This window comes from Xenopus tropicalis, chromosome 2, assembly GCF_000004195.4.
Source record: "Xenopus tropicalis strain Nigerian chromosome 2, UCB_Xtro_10.0, whole genome shotgun sequence".
Lineage (NCBI taxonomy): Eukaryota > Metazoa > Chordata > Amphibia > Anura > Pipidae > Xenopus > Xenopus tropicalis.
In genome coordinates, this window is record NC_030678.2 from 20,692,957 (window position 1) to 20,712,223 (window position 19,267).

At 43.1% G+C, this 19,267-nt stretch overlaps 1 protein-coding gene across 2 annotated transcripts in view; it reads right to left on the reverse strand.

Annotated features, from left to right (window-relative positions):
* crybg3 (crystallin beta-gamma domain containing 3) overlaps positions 1-19,267 on the reverse strand; it is a 74,160-nt gene that overhangs the window by 18,880 nt on the left and 36,013 nt on the right. For both annotated transcript variants that reach the window (XM_031896579.1, XM_031896578.1), the window contains 8 exons: positions 17,390-17,505; positions 16,874-17,021; positions 11,821-11,954; positions 11,316-11,430; positions 9,472-9,507; positions 9,233-9,363; positions 3,193-3,319; positions 604-746 (listed from right to left, as the gene is read on the reverse strand). In XM_031896579.1, coding sequence (XP_031752439.1) covers positions 604-746; positions 3,193-3,319; positions 9,233-9,363; positions 9,472-9,507; positions 11,316-11,430; positions 11,821-11,954; positions 16,874-17,021; positions 17,390-17,505 — 950 coding nt within the window. The remainder of the gene's footprint in view (positions 1-603; positions 747-3,192; positions 3,320-9,232; positions 9,364-9,471; positions 9,508-11,315; positions 11,431-11,820; positions 11,955-16,873; positions 17,022-17,389; positions 17,506-19,267) is intronic.

Below are 19,267 nucleotides of genomic sequence, written 5' to 3' on the forward strand. Positions count from 1 at the left end.
AGGTTGGCCAGCTCAGGTGGCATGGGAATTAAAAATGACACTGACACTGCTTGTCATCACCTCCCTTACAGAAGAATGGGGAACAGTCTGCCTATGTCTGAAGCCACTGGTGGCAAATGGACAACACTGAGGAACATTGGCATTAGCGTTCCAGCCTGTCATCGCAAGTAGCTACTATAAATAATGTGCGGCGACAGATAGACTTAGCCATTTTGATCCTACCTGAATACAACCAGCAACTGATGAAGGGGGGATAGTAAGGGTAAAAATAGAACAAAGATCCATTGGCAGAAAACAATATAAGTGCAAGCCCTGTTAATTAGACTACTGGTTAATATCAGTGTATACTGTGTAGGGACCTGCCTGGTATCAGTAGGGAACTAGGAGGTGTAAGGATTAAAGCTATAGGGGTTGTTAACCCTATGGGTTCCTAAAACTGCATATTTAAATAAATGCTGGCTTATGTACAGCAGTAGCACAGACCCAAGGTATTGTCAGTGTCAGGGAAAGACAGGGAAACAAATGGCCATCATGCAACGCTGGGTAGGTACCTAATGAGTGCAACTGACACAGCCCATCTATTGCGGAATGGCACATACTTACATTCCCTTTTTCACATGAATACTCTGGGTTTCTGGGCCGTAGCCAGCCTGTTCCACATCAGGAATTCCCAGATTGATGGCCTCTAGTTGCTTCATATCTTCTCTATCTGATTCATAAAGAGTAACAGATGCCTCCATGAAGTCCTGGAACACGAAGGCTCTGTTAGTGTTATATGCCCAGGAGGGGAACATGGGAGGAATTACATACGTGTGGCACTATTGGTATCTATATTCACTACAACACAATCTGAACAAGGGGAAGATATTCAGGGCTATCTTCTCTATGGGGGACAAGAGAAGGTAGCAGGGGATCACAGGATAGCACTGCCTTATTCTTCTATGGTTTCCAATTTATTGTTGTCATGAAGCTGTCCCAAAGGGGCACATTATTTACAAACAAGGTACACATTTCTCAGCTTTGGTCAGACCAGGGGGCAGTTTTAATAATAATAAAAGCTAAAACTGGCACGTACCCTAAAGTGTAAACAGGGACAGCCTATGGTTCTTTGCCAATCACTCAAACAGAAATACCAGCGATGACTGGGCTTGGTTTCACTAAACTGTGACTAATGGAACTGGTTTGACCGCAGTGGGCCCCCAGCCATATCACTAGTGCGACATACACGTACTTTCAATAGATCAAGCAAACAAAGCCACAAGCTGCAAGTGAGATACAAATACAGAGCGGTGCCAGGGATGTGTGAACTAGTGAACTGCTTCAGCTACACAAGAAATTTATTTGAAATAGGGTGGGTCCCCGGGATCCCAGTGAAAATTGAATTACAGAATTCTCAGGCACTATAGGGCACTGAGCCTTGTGCGCTATTCTACAAAGCAGACATCATGCACAATATTGGTGGAGGGTGGTAGCAGATAGGAGCACTAGTACTTTTAATAAGTGGCATTTTGATTGGCTCAGTTCTGCGCTGCTATTTTAAAAAGTTAGGCCATGTCTTGCCAGTAAAGGCCAGTACTGAGCCAATCATTATGGAGACCCCACGTTGTGCCTGTAAATGTTTAAGTGCCAGGCCTCATGCAAAAATGTTAACAGAACCTACAGTAAATGGGACAAAAACCAAATCCATTCTTAAAGGAACAGTTCAGTGTAAAAATGAAACTGGTTAAAATAGACAGACTGTGCAAAATTAAAAAATGTTTTAAATATATTGAGTTAGGCAAAAATGTAATCTATAAAGGCTGGAGTAAGCAGATGTCTAACATAATAGCCAGAACACGACTTCCTCCATTACAGCTCTCTAAGCTGTTAGCAGTCAGTAGCCAATCAGTGACTTGAGGGGAGGCATATGGGACATAACTGTTAGTTTGCTTATGAATCTGACCTGCTTGCTCACAAACTAACTGAACAGTTATGTCCCATGTGGCCCCCCCTAAAGTCATTGACTAACTAAGAGGTTAGAGAGCTGTAAAGTAGGAAGTAGTGTTCTGGCTATAATGTTATCATCTGCCCACTCCAGCCTTTATAGATTACATTTTTGCCTAACTAACGATATTAGAAATATTTTTTATTTTGCACCGACTATCAGTATTTTACCCAGTTTTATTTTTACACTGAACTATACCTTTAAAGGCTACATGTTGAGTTTATAGATTGGGTACAAACCCCAGCATGCTCGGCCAGCTTATGAAGAAACACAAGACTGGCTGATCCGGTTTAACAGACTTAGCCCTGGAGCACGAGTTATTTCTAGATTAAAGTCTTTTCAACAATGAAGCACTGATTTTGCCAGGAAATACTAATATTATATGTTTCTGTACATTACTCACAAGAGTTTGAACATGATTTATTTGCCAAACAGGCGCTGGGTAGAAATCCATACTATGCAATTTTGCCAGCTCCTCAGGACTCTTAATTGGCACTAAGCGTGGAAGTGAGCTCCTGTGCCAAAGTGTGCCCTTTCTCTGCCCAGCGAGAGTGTGAAAGTTAATCTGCAATGTTCCGTACCAACTCTCACATTCTTACTCAATTATTCCGAAACCACAAATTGTAGAACTGGTTAAACAGGTTGCATTCTGGGACCGGATTGGTGGCTCTGAGAAAGCAATTTCATTGACACAGGACATACTTATCCTCACATGTGTGTGTGTGTGTGTGTGTGTACACATGGATAGAACAACACCAGACTGGGCTGACTGCAATGCACTTTGTTTTGCTACAGCTTTGGTAAAATTAAACCAGACACAAACGCACAAACTGAAGGGCTAGATAGGAATTAACTGAAATACAGGACACGCTGCAGACTGCAATGGTTTGATAAAGAGTCCAACTCTGTGCTAACCTATAATGATCATCCTGGAAAGGTTGACTCAAACCCTTTCAAACTGGACTCATTTGTCATCCCCAGCCTGTATCCCCCAGTAGCAATTCATTGGGTTGCAAAGGGGCTTGCACTGGAGTGGGCAGGGTTTGGTCATGGTTAATATTTTGGCATACTGGAATAACCGAGGGTGGAGCAAGGTCTATGCAGACATGGGGCATTTTATCTTTAATCATTGCAGCCCATTCTATTTGTTTCTAGGCCCCATCACCAAGCACTGATGCCAAACATGATAGCAAAGTGACCCTACTTACAGCCTGGAGATATCTCATGGACTGCAGACTACTGTTAATTCCACCCCACGACTGCCAGTCCGGATACTCTCCTTCTTCCAGCAGATACTGCCGCCCTTTAAACCTTTCCATATCATAGCCGACCCATCTGTAGATCAAGAAAATAATATTTAACATTTACAAAATGTAGTGAGATTTCTTCTGGAACTAGACACTATCTGATTGGTTGGTTTGTCTTCCATAATACGCCATATTGGTTCTACACCAAGGAAACGGCTATTTAAGGCTGTTGACTGTCAAACCTCAAAACGGCCAAACTATAGGGATCTTACCTGGGTGAGAGCGGCTTTTGGACTTCCCCTGGTACATATTTGACTTTTGTGTGGTTAGATAGTATCTCTAAATACTGGGCAATTTCTTGAAGTCAACACCCCACTATATTGTCTAATGACAATAAGAATTCTGGGAGTACTATCTGAATCTATACACTCCGACATGGACAAACCAATATTACTGTATTCTTACCAGCCCTTTTTTGGTGGAGAACTACAATCACTAAAGTGACCCACTGAAGATGGGGTCTCAATACATAAACTTCTACCAGTCCTAGGGTTAAAAGTCTACAACAATTCATGTATACAAAGCAACCAATCCAAATCTTTATTTAATTACATTTCCCTTTCAGCCCTAGGCTGATGGCCCACATTGCAACTAACCGCACCGAAATGCAATAGAAGTCACTGTTGGAAAGGCCCACACATCCTCTGGCTATTCGAAGTCACGCAAAGCTGCCTGCTGGAGGAAACTTAGGGCAGCTTCGGAAAGCCAAAGCGATAGTCCTTTCCACTGGCAACTCCTATTGTTGCCTGTGGAAAGGCATTTCAGAGCAGTTAGTCGCCAACAGTAGCAGAGATTTAGCAACTAACTTGCTCCATGGGCCATTAGCCTTAAACTGAAGACACACAGAGCTACTAGTAGCAGCTACTTTTCCATGGCTACTTTAGTAAATGCCAGAAAATACCCTGCCATAGACAATACTGAGAATTGCCCCTGAAACACATGTAGGGACAATTATCAGTAAATGATCAGCATTGTCTATTTTAGTCATCACGACAAGTAGCTGCTACTAGTAGCTCTGTGTGTCTTCACCCTTAGGCCTAAGGCTAAAGACACTAGTAGCAGCTACTCATGGCTACTAAAATAGACAATGCTGATGATTTACTGATAAGCAAATACGTAAATACGTAAATACAGCCATAAGCACTCACAGAAACGCTGACTTCTCTGTCAAAAGATTTGTTGTGTCTGTTTTCCTGTGCCAGAGACACGCAGCTCCCAGATCTCTGCTGCTCCCCCCTCCCTCAAGAATGCTAAGAACTCACTCCCTCCCCCTAAGGAATGTGGATCTGAGCCAATCAGCAGGAAGCTTCCCTATAGTCTTACTAACTGAGCATGTACACTGGTCTTGCTTTTGGTGCAGGAGTGAGGCATTATGGGAACTTTCTTTACACAGCTCAGCATTTTTTCTTCCTGTTTGGCTTCTGATCATCTGAATGGGAGAAACATGGGGAGACTTAAGGGCACTATTGAGAGAACTGAAGGTATGCCTGCAGCTTGAGATTAACTCTTTATTAGCCTTTCCTTCTCCTTTAACAAGATTTGTGACTGTCAAACATCATTTTTTTCTGCCAGCAATTGTGTAGCATTTTTGTCACCCAACCTGCTGTTATATAATGTGATCATATTTAGCTGCAGGGAATATTATAAGGAAATGAATATATCAAATGTAAACATCTGTGGATTTTTGTGTGCAATTCGAATTTCCCTGATTTGCAAAAAAAGAAAAGACGGGCATAGCAGTGCAAACTGTAAGTTTTAGGGGAAAACATGCACAAAAATATTGCATGAACTTTATAAATGACCCCCACTGTCCCTAAATATTGGAACTGACTATTTAAAATATTTCTGTCAAGATTTTTATGGTATACTTTTTATTTCTCAATTACACTGTTTACATAGCAAATAATTCACTCTAACATTTAACATTTTATTCTTGAACCAGCAAATATATTTTTTAGCTGTAATATTGGTGTGCATTGTGCCCGAGTCTGAGCTTTCAGAAGGAGCCAGCGCTACACATTAGAACTGCTTTCAGCTAACCTATTGTTTCTCCTACTCCCATGTAACTGGAGGAGTCCCAAGCTGGACTTGGATTTCTTACTATTGAGTGCTATTCTGATACCTACTGGGAGCTGCTATCTTGCTCCCTTCCCATTGTTCTGCTGATCGGCTGCTGGGAGGGGGGGGGGGATATCACTCCAACTTGCAGCGCAGCAGTAAAGTGTGACTGAAGTTTATAAGAGCACAGGTCACATGGCTGTGGCACCCTGGGAAATGAAGAATATGGCTAGCCCCATGTGACATTTCAAAATTAAATCTAATTGGCACTCCCCCAGTGATTTACCTTTCCTTGTGCTTTAATCCCCACCCACCATTGCCAACACCAGTGCCAGTATCATACAATGTCATTTTTGACAATTTAGTGCTTCCTACTTTGTGACAACATTTTGGGTAATGCCCTTCCCTGTTTCAGAAGAATTATAACCCGGTGCACAAAGTAAGGTCCATACAATGTTGGGTTTTCAGTTATGGGAATGCAAGAACTTAACTGGCCTGACCTTGACCCAACAAAACACCTGAGCAATAAACTGGAATCCCAATACAACTTAATACCAAACTGAACCAAATCCTATAAACAATGTTCCAACATCTTAAGGAAAGTCTTCCCATAAGAGTTGAGGGTAAAAGGCTGTTTTAGCAGGAAATATATGACCTATTAATAGCCATATATGGAAAGATACAACATATTAATACTCGGTTATGGAATGAGATGTTGGACTAGCAGATGACCACTAACTTTTGGCCATACCGTGTACTTAAACCCAGCGAACAGCAGCTTCTACTTTGCAAGTATAATCCCTTAGTTTGTAGAAATGTGGTAAACAACCCAAAACAGTTTGAAATGATCAATGGAAGGTGCCAGCTAATTCCTCTTTAAACCAGTAATCCCACATCAATGGCTGGATTATGCTGTGTTTGGTTCAGAGAAATAACACCGCTTTCATTGCTTCTTTACAGGGATTAAGCACCGCAGTGGCTGAGTTATGTTGGATTTAGTTCCTACGACTTTAAAGTTATTTTGACATTTCAGTGTCTTTTTAGGTAGGAATGGAAAACAGTACCCTGTAATCCAGGCTATGGCACAAGCTTCAGGCGATACCTTTATTGTATAATTAACCTTTGTAAAGTAATCCCACTAAGCCATGCACACAAACACAACTACTGCTGTTCCTTACCTATTAGAGATTTGATTTTCATACTGTTGTATATAAAGTATAAGTGATAAATTATAGGTTGTTCTTCTCTGTATCAGGAAACCCTTCTTATCACTTTCAATCTACCTGTCTGTCTTCTTATCACACGCGCCATATACAGAGGTTGTTTGGTCATAATTTCATTTTCAAAGGCCTTGAGTGACAGTCCTGTCATTCAATATCTGATCATATGTAAGCTAGAAACCTCCATCAGCTTGTGTGGAAGGTCATCATCTTGGCCTGGGGCAACATGTACAGTGGCAGTAGTAAATCAAGAAAGACTGGAAGAACAAGGCAGTAACATACCAGAGCACATATACCCTGAAAGCACGAAAACAATTTTTGTAAAACTAAACCTATTTTCTTCAGTTGTTCTAAAACGACATTATAGTAAACATGAATGCACATTACAAGGGAGAAGGGTGATGTTTCTGGTTGAGGAGGCTACCATTGAAGGCTTTCCATATGACAAATTATAATTATACAGCAGTGATCCCCAACCAGTGGCTCAGGGGCAACATGTTGCTCCCCAACCCCTTGGATGTTGCTCTCAGTGCCCCCAAACCAGGGAGTTATTTTTGAATTGCTGGCTTTGGGGCAAGTTTTTGTTGAATAAAAACAAGATTTCCTACCAAATAAAGCCCCTGTAAGCTGATAGTGTGCATAGAGGCCCCTAATAGCCAATCTTAGCCCTTATTTGGCTCCTCCATTAACTTTTATGGTGCTTGTGTTGCTCTCCAAGTCTTTTTACATTAGACTGTGGCTCATGAGTAAGAAAGGTTGGGGATCCCTGTTATACAGAAATATATAGCAGGTTGTATCTAGTTTTGGGGAAGCTAACCATCCCTAAGCCTGTGCACAAATAACCTTATAAATGGTTATTGCTAAACTAAGCAATGATATATTATGGAGAATTTTTAAACTTCATGCCTATAAAGGCCAACAGTCATAAAGGGATTCTGTACCTGACACCTTTATTGCTAAAAATGCTCCCAAGCCCCATCTAACCGTAGATATCAGAATAGCACCCAATAGTAAAACCCAAGTCCGGCTCAGCCAAATCATGACTCCTCCAGTTACACTGAGCAGGATAAACAAAAGCTTATCTGAAAGCAGTTCATTGTGTAGCGCTGGCTCCTTAAGAAAGTTCAGACTCTGAACTGAGATGGCGCCTACACACCAATATTACAGCTACAAATACATTTGTTGGATCAAGAATAACATTTTAAATGGTAGAGTGCATTATCTGCAATGTGAACAGTGTAATATAGTAATAAAAACTTACCATACAAATCATGACATAATCCCATTTAACACAAATATGATGGGATTGAACCTCAAAGCATGCAATAAGCTATGGCCTTCTAGTTAAAGAGTAGAAATCAAACCTGATTTCTAAGCAGCTTATTTTTTTCCTTTAAAAATACAACGCCAGACTGCTAGCTAGGGATATTTTTGGAGACAGGGGTTAAACACTAACATGTTTCAGCAGAGATGTAAAACAAATCCTTTATAACAATAAATTTCTAGGCCATCAGCTAAGCTAATGTAAACCTTCAGTATTGATTGTGCTGGGCTCTGTTCTGCAATGTCATTCCAGCCAACACTTCTGGCAGTCAGACAATCTCAAGATGAAGCTCAGGTAAAGCTTAAGGGACAGAACGACTAGGATAAGCCCAAAGGAATTAAACACTATTGTCAGGGTGGATCAAAATCTCTAGATCAGAAAGAAGGAGGGTTCCGAGAAGTACAGGGAGCAAATATTATAAGGGAAGTAAAAGCCAAATATTATAGAACTATAAACAAATAATACAGTTGCCAAATGATTTGCCTTCAATATAAAGCATTATTATATACCCCACAAGCAATTCTCCTCCAGGGAAATTAAAATGAACTTATCATTCCTTCTATCAAGAGTCACTAATGACTTAGTATCAACTAAGGATCTGTAATGTATGTATGTATAACTTTATTTATAAAGCGCCACAAGGGTACGCAGCACTGTACAATCTTACAGAATACAGAATTACACACAGGGATGACAAGTGTTATAATAAATAAATACAATAAATATATATAAATACACAGGGAATAAGTGCCATGTGGTATGAGACACAGTAGGAAGGATGTCTCTGCCCCTTAGAGCTTACAATCTAAGTAATGCTAGCCAATCTGTAATGCTAGCCAAACCCACACACAGCTTTACAAACAACTCAATCAATCTCAAAATGGCCATACCCAGCCAAAACTATACTGTTTCTGTCAAATACATGAATACCACCCTAAGGGCCGTAAACACCACCTTAATATAATTTTGTATATTCTGACCAACAGTACCAATGATCAGAACAGCTGCAAGCAAAGAGGTGCTGCAGTTTCCCTTCACTTCTTCATTTGCCAATGGACCACGTACTGGCTAACCAATATCTATGCTACATACATACAGATCATGTATGGAAAATTACACTAAACATTACAATAGATGTATGTCCAGCTATATATTAAATGAAATGACCATTTGTGTGGGCAAGTATACTGTCAATAAATCTGTTATTGCAATTTCTCTTACAGTGATTGGCTAAAATTACAAAACTGGGCACCCAATAAAATCAGTCAGTGTGGCGTATGGTGCTGGTACTGGAAAGACACTCTGGTTTTTATTATCCATAAATGTAAGCAATACTCACATGCCCCCAAGGACTCGAACTGATCCGATTTCTTGCTCGTCGCCATCAGAAAGAAGGGACTTGATGCTGTAAATATGCTCAGTCAGTTCTCTTGACCACCCTTGGAAACATGGCTGCCCATAGAGGATTATCTGGGAATGGAACATTCCTGTTATAACCTCCAGTTGTGCAAGAGTCGAGGCTAAAACTATAAAAGGTTCTGCAGGCAAAGTCGTCCCTATGGGAATTAATGTGCTTACCTTGGGGTCACTGGGCATCTGCACTTTTAATCCTCCCTGGAATATAAAATGGAAAAAAATGTTTCAACCTGTCACACAATTGGGCTTTGATTTAGAAACGCACATATTCCCCACACCATATAAACACAACTACACAGCGAGAAATACTTTTTTACTTCTCACTGCAACTGGGGCTTATTCTCAATGCACAAGGCCTACCCTACATTGGGTGCCTAGAGAGGTGCTGCTAACCCCCACCCCAAAGCACCTGTTCGACCACAAATAGGGACATGATACTCACAATACGGAACATTGTGATAAAAGTGCTTTATATAATATATCTTATTGCAAATGTTGTGTCTCTGTTAATTCTGCAGCATCTGTCACTGGGCTGTTCTGGGCCCAAGAGCATGTTTAGTTCCACAAGAGCCCAAAGAGTGGCCTAGAGCTAGAACTTTGCCTCAAGTGGCAAAAGGCCAACTTTAATTTAAGTTTCTTTTTTTCTGGAAATGCTGCAATTGTGCTCTATCCCCCACTGACCTGCTTACCCAAAGTGAGAGCAGAGGGGGGTTAAGGCGGGCAGCACTGGGGGAGCAGACCCTGAAAAGCCTCTTGTGATTGTAGTGGCATCCTACACAGGGAAGTTACCCCAAGGCTACCATCCTATGTCTCTATTCTTACTGGTGCCTAATTAAGACATTTAGGGGGTTATGTAATAAAAGACACAAAGAGGTATATTTATCAAGCTGTCTAAAAAGTGGAGTGAAGCATTACCAGTGATGCTGCCCAAGGCAACCAATCAACAATTAGATTTCAACATTTAGGAAACCAAAGCAAAGCATCTGATTGGCTGCTATGAGCTTCACTCCAATTTTTACACAGCATGATAAATATACCCCTATGTTTTGCCCAGTAACAGTAACAAACATCTTATTGGTTGTTATTGGTTACTGCTCAATAAAATAAAGTGATTCTGGGCAACTCTGAAATATATTGTACCTTGGACTAGTGATGAGCGAATCTGTTCCGTTTCGCTTCGCTGTAAAATTTGTGAATCTTTTAAAAAATTTGCGAATCTTTCAAAAAATTTGCGAAAGATTTACGAAACGGCGAAAAATTCGCGAAACGGTGAAAATGTTGTGCGTCAAAAAAATTATCGCCTGCGGCTATTCTTTTGACGCCCAGCTATTCTTATGTCGGCCTCGGCGATTGTTTTGTCGCCCGCGGCTATTGTTTTTTCGCCCGGCTATACTTTTGTCGCCCGCGGCTATTGTTTTGTCACCCGCGGCTATTGTTTTGTCGCCCGCGGCTATTCTTTTGTCGCCCAGCTATTCTTATGTCGGCCTCGGCTATTGTTTTGTCGCCCGCGGCTATTGTTTTGTTGCCCGCGGCTATTCTATTGTCGCCCGGCTATTCTTTTGTCGCCCGCGGCTATTCTTTTGTCGCCCGCGGCTATTGTTTTGTCACCCACGGCTATTCTTTTGTCGCCCAGCTATTCTATTGTCGCCCGCGGCTATTGTTTTGTCACCCGCAGCTACTGTTTTGTCACCCACGACAATTTTTGGCCGCACGGCAAATTTTTTCATCCATTTCGCGAAACAATCCGCCAATGGCGAAAATTGGAAATTCGCTGCAAATCCATGCCTGGCGAAACATTTCGCCCATCACTACCTTAGACATATTCAAAATGCCACGGGCAAAGTTTGCTCCACTTCTAGTAAGCATGTATGGAATACCATTAGCATTTAGCAGACACCTGTTCCAAGTTACCAGGCCTAGAGCTGCATTTTATTCCATTACCATCTTAAATTCTGCTGTATAATACAAATTAATTAGAATCATTAAGAATAATGAACATATTTTACCATTTTTAGAGGGCGGACCGATCTGATACCGTATTCCTGAATTTTAGGTATTTCAGACCCTTCTTCCAGAACAGTCACGGAGCCACTAAACTGAGGCTGAGAATAGGCCAGCCAACTGGGGGAAACAAAATACAGGAAATACTTAATTGGGAACTTAATTGGGAATACTTAATTGTGACTCTAAACACTAAACTACCCATAAACATTATGTATTCCCTCATATATTCCCCTCTGCAGAACAAGACAAACCTTTCTAGGTATAAAAAACACAAACACACAAATATATAAGGAATACTGTGTATTTCCCCTTCAACATTTACATTAAGCAGAGTTTTGCGCGTATGTAGTGAAGTGCAACTGATTCCCAGCATATGGGACAATGATCTTAAGGGGCTCAATAAATATTAATGTGAGAATGCTAAATCTCTATATAATGGAACTAATAATGTTTATGATGGCAGTTATGGCGACAAAATGGAAGATGATTAAAATCTATGGAACTCACACTCCTGATTTCACCACCAAGGAATGATGCATGTGATAGGTCAGGCTTTCTATGGTCGGGACCTCTGTTAGCAGATGAATGGATGAGCCAGTTATGGGATACTGCGGCAAGAGTATTATCTCTGGTATGTAGTCCTGGAAAGTAATAGCAAATGTAAAAACATATACTTAATATGAAAAAGGGTAAATAGCGAACAGCATAATATTTTAAAAAAAGACAAATAGGCAACAGCTAAGGGAGATACTAGGGGGGAGCTTTTATACAACTGCTACTATAGGCACCATCTCTCCCTACTATACCTGCTATCCCACAGCCACAGTCCCTTCCCAGAGGCTATTATCCCACTGCTACTATAGGCACCATCTCTCCCTACTATACCTGCTATCCCACAGCCCCAGTCCCTTCCCAGAGGCTATTATCCCCCCACTGCTACTATAGGCACCATCTCTCCCTACTATACCTGCTATCCCACAGCCCCAGTCCCTTCCCAGAGGCTATTATCCCCCCACTGCTACTATAGGCACCATCTCTCCCTACTATACCTGCTATCCCACAGCCCCAGTCCCTTCCCAGAGGCTATTATCCCCACTGCTACTATAGGCACCATCTCTCCCTACTATACCTGCTATCCCACAGCCCCAGTCCCTTCCCAGAGGCTATTATCCCACTGCTACTATAGGCACCATCTCTCCCTACTATACCTGCTATCCCATAGCCCCAGTCCCTTCCCAGAGGCTATTATCCCACTGCTACTATAGGCACCATCTCTCCCTACTATACCTGCTATCCCACAGCCACAGTCCCTTCCCAGAGGCTATTATCCCCCCACTGCTACTATAGGCACCATCTCTCCCTACTATACCTGCTATCCCACAGCCACAGTCCCTTCCCAGAGGCTATTATCCCCCCCCCCCACTGCTACTATAGGCACCATCTCTCCCTACTATACCTGCTATCCCACATCCACAGTCCCTTCGCAGAGGCTATTATCCCCCCACTGCTACTATAGGCACCATCTCTCCCTACTATACCTGCTATCCCACATCCACAGTCCCTTCCCAGAGGCTATTATCCCCCCACTGCTACTATAGGCACCATCTCTCCCTACTATACCTGCTATCCCACAGCCCCAGTCCCTTCCCAGAGGCTATTATCCCCCACTGCTACTATAGGCACCATCTCTCCCTACTATACCTGCTATCCCACAGCCCCAGTCCCTTCCCAGAGGCTATTATCCCCCCACTGCTACTATAGGCACCATCTCTCCCTACTATACCTGCTATCCCACAGCCACAGTCCCTTCCCAGAGGCTATTATCCCCCCACTGCTACTATAGGCACCATCTCTCCCTACTATACCTGCTATCCCACAGCCCCAGTCCCTTCCAGAGGCTATTATCCCCACTGCTACTATAGGCACCATCTCTCCCTACTATACCTGCTATCCCACAGCCCCAGTCCCTTCCCAGAGGCTATTATCCCCCCACTGCTACTATAGGCACCATCTCTCCCTACTATACCTGCTATCCCACAGCCACAGTCCCTTCCCAGAGGCTATTATCCCCCCACTGCTACTATAGGCACCATCTCTCCCTACTATACCTGCTATCCCACAGCCCCAGTCCCTTCCCAGAGGCTATTATCCCACTGCTACTATAGGCACCATCTCTCCCTACTATACCTGCTATCCCACAGCCCCAGTCCCTTCCCAGAGGCTATTATCCCACTGCTACTATAGGCACCATCTCTCCCTACTATACCTGCTATCCCACAGCCCCAGTCCCTTCCCAGAGGCTATTATCCCACTGCTACTATAGGCACCATCTCTCCCTACTATACCTGCTATCCCACAGCCCCAGTCCCTTCCCAGAGGCTATTATCCCACTGCTACTATAGGCACCATCTCTCCCTACTATACCTGCTATCCCACAGCCACAGTCCCAAAGTACACTATCCCCACTGTTCTTATCTTCAACTGCTGCATATTGAGTCCAGTACCTATCACGCAGGCTAGGAACCCCTTCTACAGAGGCTTATTTTTGAATATTAAAATATAACATCTGTCTGGTTGAGTGCTTAATGGTTTTGGCACACTATCTAAGCAATTTCTGACAGGATCAAAATATCTTTGTCTCTATCATTAGCCCACAGTCAATAGAGCCAAAGAAACTGCAGATAGCTGCAGTCTGGGCAGCTATTTGCAATCAAGTTTACCAAAACTGCTCATTAAATATGAAGACTGCAGTCTGTGGGGAACTCCAGAAATGAATACATTATATATATATATATATCAAAACTATTTCAAGAGATGAGTTAGCGAAGCAGCTGGCAGCTGTGTTCCGCCCAAGGAGTAACTGCACTTCCTCTGGTTCCATTGTTCAGCAAAGGAAACTGGGTAACAAGTGGTGGGAGCCTCAGGGTCAGAGGTTTATCTCCCAGATGTGAGGAGATGGAATAGAAATCTCAAAGCTAGACACACTTTTATTTGAAATTCACTTTTTCAAATATCCACATTGTTGTTCCCTTTAAAGGCCCAGTAGAACCTTAGGAGAGGGCACATATTTTCACCAGTCCTGCATGATGATGATGAAGTAATGTGTCCCCATTTAATAGATAGAATTCAGAATTATGCAGTGTCACCTTCAGACTGTGCGTGCCAAATTCTGCATTCTGTAAAAAACCTCCTCACAGAGGAACAAAACCACCCAGCACATCCCTGGGTTAATGCTTCCTGGGTTGCAGATCCTTTTCCCCATCTGGGACGGATATATTGCAACCCACAATGTGTTTGGGCCAGACCCAGAAAACATGATATTGCATAACAGTGAGATCTCCAGCAGACTGCCAGCAAGATCTCCCTCGGGGCCTGGCCTCTTCCACTCGAACAACCGGATTGTCTTGTCTCTTCAATAAATGGCTCCTGGGGTTAATGAAGCTCAATTCCTTGTGTTTCCAATTATGCACCAGGGAACTGCACTTTATAGCACCAGATGAACTTGCACACAAAAATCCACCCGGTGACAGCAAAGGTAACAGCCACCATGGCCAGGTCACTCAGATAAGTTTCCTTAAGGAACATACTGACCAGTTTGAGATTTTGAAAGTAATAAATGTTTTCTAAAAAGATGGGAGTTACTCCTATGCGAGAGTGCTATTTGATTTAAAAGTACTGTATAATCTAAACAAGCATAATACCATATTTCACATAACCTGGTCAAAGATGACCCTGTTATAATGGTCTTTATATAATTTTTAAATAGCATTGCCTATACTACTGTGGGATAGCAGGTATAGTAGGGAGAGATGGTGCCTATAGTAACAGTGGGATAATAGCCTCTGGGAAGGGACTGTGTCTGTGGGATAGCAGGTATAGTAGGGAGAGATGGTGCCTATAGTAGCAGTGGGGGATAATAGCCTCTGGGAAGGGACTGTGGCTGTGGGATAGCAGGTATAGTAGGGAGAGATGGTGCCTATAGTAGCAGTGGGATAATAGCCTCTGGGAAGGGACTGTGGCTGTGGGATAGCAGGTATAGTAGGGAGAGATGGTGCCTATAGTAGCAGTGGGGGATAATAGCCTCTGGGAAGGGACTGGGCTGTGGATAGCAGGTATAGTAGGGAGAGATGGTGCCTATAGTAGCAGTGGGGGATAATAGCCTCTGGGAAGGGACTGTGGCTGTGGATAGCAGGTATAGTAGGAGAGATGGTGCCTATAGTAGCAGTGGGGGATAATAGCCTCTGGGAAGGGACTGGGCTGTGGGATAGCAGGTATAGTAGGGAGAGATGGTGCCTATAGTAGCAGTGGGGGGATAATAGCCTCTGGGAAGGGACTGTGGCTGTGGGATAGCAGGTATAGTAGGGAGAGATGGTACCTATAGTAGCAGTGGGGGGATAATAGCCTCTGGGAAGGGACTGTGGCTGTGGGATAGCAGGTATAGTAGGGAGAGATGGTGCCTATAGTAGCAGTGGGGGGATAATAGCCTCTGGGAAGGGACTGGGGCTGTGGGATAGCAGGTATAGTAGGGAGAGATGGTGCCTATAGTAGCAGTGGGTTAATAGCCTCTGGGAAGGGACTGGGGCTGTGGATAGCAGGTATAGAAGGGAGAGATGGTGCCTATAGTAACAGTGGGGGGATAATAGCCTCTGGGAAGGGACTGGGGCTGTGGTATAGCAGGTATAGTAGGGAGAGATGGTGCCTATAGTAGCAGTGGCATAACAGCCTCTGGAAGGGACTGGGGCTGTGGGATAGCAGGTATAGTAGGGAGAGATGGTGCCTATAGTAGTAGTGGGGGGATAATAGCCTCTGGGAAGGGACTGGGGCTGTGGGATAGCAGGTATAGTAGGGAGAGATGGTGCCTATAGTAGTAGTGGGGGAATAATAGCCTCTGGGAAGGGACTGTGGCTGTGGGATAGCAAGTATAGTAGTGAGAGATGGAGCTTATAGTAGCAGTGGGATAATAGCCTCTGGGAAGGGACTCGGGCTGTGGGATAGCAGGTATAGTAGGGAGAGATGGTGCCTATAGTAGCAGTGGGGGGATAATAGCCTCTGGGAAGGGACTGGGGCTGTGGGATAGCAGGTATAGTAGGGAGAGATGGTGCCTATAGTAGCAGTGGGATAATAGCCTCTGGGAAGGGACTGGGGCTGTGGGATAGCAGGTATAGTAGGGAGAGATGGTGCCTATAGTAGCAGTGGGATAATAGCCTCTGGGAAGGGACTGTGGCTGTGGGATAGCAGGTATAGTAGGGAGAGATGGTGCCTATAGTAGCAGTGGGGGGATAATAGCCTCTGGGAAGGGACTGGGGCTGTGGGATAGCAGGTATAGTAGGGAGAGATGGTGCCTATAGTAGCAGTGTAAGCCAAACCTGTGTCCCTTTTGACTCCTACTTATTTTTCTTGGGGATTTGACTGTATGCTGTGGCTATTCAAAATTCTATATATATTTGATTTACCATTTGGCCATCAGCAGTTTAGGTATTTAAATTTAAAGGAATGTTCTACAGAAAACCAAAAGGAACATAAAGTGAATGAAAAATGAATAGCACATCCACACAGTTACCTTAACAATTCTCTTAATGGAACCTATTTTAATGGTATTTGGCTCAGATGTGGATTGTGGAACTTCCCAAAGGTAGGTCAGCTCTGCTTCTCCTTCCTCCAGTACGTGAGCGAGTCCTTCAAAATTGGGTTTTTCATACAAAGTCCAGCTGTGAGGAAGACATAAATATTGCAGCAAAGGAACAGAGTCAGCTACACACAATCAGCATTTCAGCCCAGCCGCTTCCCAAACATCTGGAACAGTTATGACATAAACTCCTTGAGGAACATATACTAGAGGAGACCTTGAAGGTCTTCATAAGTAAAAGTTGTCCTTGAGGAATAAGGAATGAAATGCAAAGTGTACACTGTTCCGAGAATAGAACAAATATTGCCAAACTCTAATGTGTGAGTTTATATGATGAAGAACAAGGAGGACCCCAACAGCCTCAAACCCAGGAACATGTACTCTGGGATTGGCTATTTTCTGTCCAGATGGGTATGGTTTTGAGTTACATTTCCCAAGTTTTATATTTACCATCCTCTAATTACTCGGATGTTTACTCCATTAGGGAATATCCAAGAGGATGCGTCGATAATGTCGGCATTTACTTCAGTCTTGTTTTCGTGGTCGAGGATATCAGAGATAACCACCTGTATCAAATAAAGAGAGTGGTGATGTGGTTTGATTTATTATCCTATAGCCTGGAGAGACACATTAAGCCAAGAATGTCTAACGAGCTACCCTCCTCCTGCTACAAAATACATTTCCCAGCAGAGTTGCACAGTAGCTGGGAGTGGATTAACATGTCTTTACACGTGTGATAATTAACAGTCAGTGTTGTGCAAGGGAAAGTGGCCTGGCCTGTTATTGTTTATACGGTTACCTTATATTCTCTAGCAGGAAATGTAATTATGTTTTCTTAGAGATACTTTACACTGCATACCCTTTGGTTCATAGGCTTAGTGCATACAGTAAAGGTGGCCATACAAGGTAAGATTTGCTCGTTTGGCGAGGTTGCCAAATGCGTAAATCTTTCACCTAAATATGGCCACCCTGGGTAGCCGATATAATTCCAATGTAATTGTTGGGCCCTAGGGCCAAACAATCACATTGCAATGAAAGAGGTAGTGGAGGTCTGGTGGAGGGTCCTATCCATGGCAGATAAGATGCAGAGTTGGTCTTAAGGACCCAAATTGACAGGGATCCCCAACCTTCCTTACTCGTGAGCCACAGTCAAATGTAAAAAGACTTGGAGAGCAACACAAACACCATAAAAGTTCATGGAGGAGCCAAATAAGGGCTGTGATTGGCTATTAGGCAGCCTCTATGCACACTATCAGCTTACAGGGGCTTTATTTGGTAGGAAATCTTGTTTTTATTCAACCAAAACTTGCCCCCAAGTCAGGAATTCAAAAATAACATCCAAGGGGTTGGTGAGCAACATGTTGGTTGGGCATCGCCTGTCTAAGTGATACAAACCTGATATGGTTCACTGCCTACAGGTGACTATACCTCAGTAGATCTGTTTATTTGTCAGGGTCACTAAACAAGGGTATCTGTCCGCAGATGGGGCAAAACCATGCTAATACGGCCCCAGGGGACAAAGACCACTTTAATAGAATTTTTTAGCCTCCCTAATCAGTATCTGACCCATCTTCAATCAGGTACCAATCAGTGATGCCATTATTTTTGCCTTATAAATGACTGAGTGAAGAGCCCAGTAAAACCAGCTTTACTACAAACAGGGATGGGTTTATGGCAGGATAGAGGTGGTAACTGCCCCTCCCAATCATGGTGGTTTCTTGGTGAAGAGTAGAAAATAGTACAATTTATAAAGGCCCTGGATACAAGTGATAGACCACTAGGGATAGCAAAATTGTGCTTCTTAGTAATCATTTAGTAGTCTGTGGCTGAAGTCAGGGGAAGGTATGGGATGGTTCCTAAATGCCTCACTCAGCCCACCCATCATGAATACAGTGCTGGTGAATGCTGGCACTACTGTATTCAGAGGAGGAGTTTTGGTCTTTGCGCTCCTCCTGCCACAGGGGTGCAAAGTGTGAAATAGGGTGCAATCAAGCATTAAGCATACAACTTTTTTATGTTATGAGTTTTTGCTCATTTTTTTGCACTTCACAGAATGGTGTTCTCTTGCTTGTTCCATATTGTGTAACAGTTGTTAGATACTTCTGCAGGGATGTCCAACCTTCTGGCCTATGGTTAATGCAAACTGCCCATCCCACATTTATTTCATGTCTTTCTGCATTTGTTTTGGCCATGGTAACTATCTCTGACCCTAAATACAGAACTGGACATACTGTGTAGCACCCTGCAATTTGATATAAGAATGAAGCAATGCAAGTCCAGTAGACATGCTTGGGCTTATGAATACTGATGCTTTATGTTATACCCAGG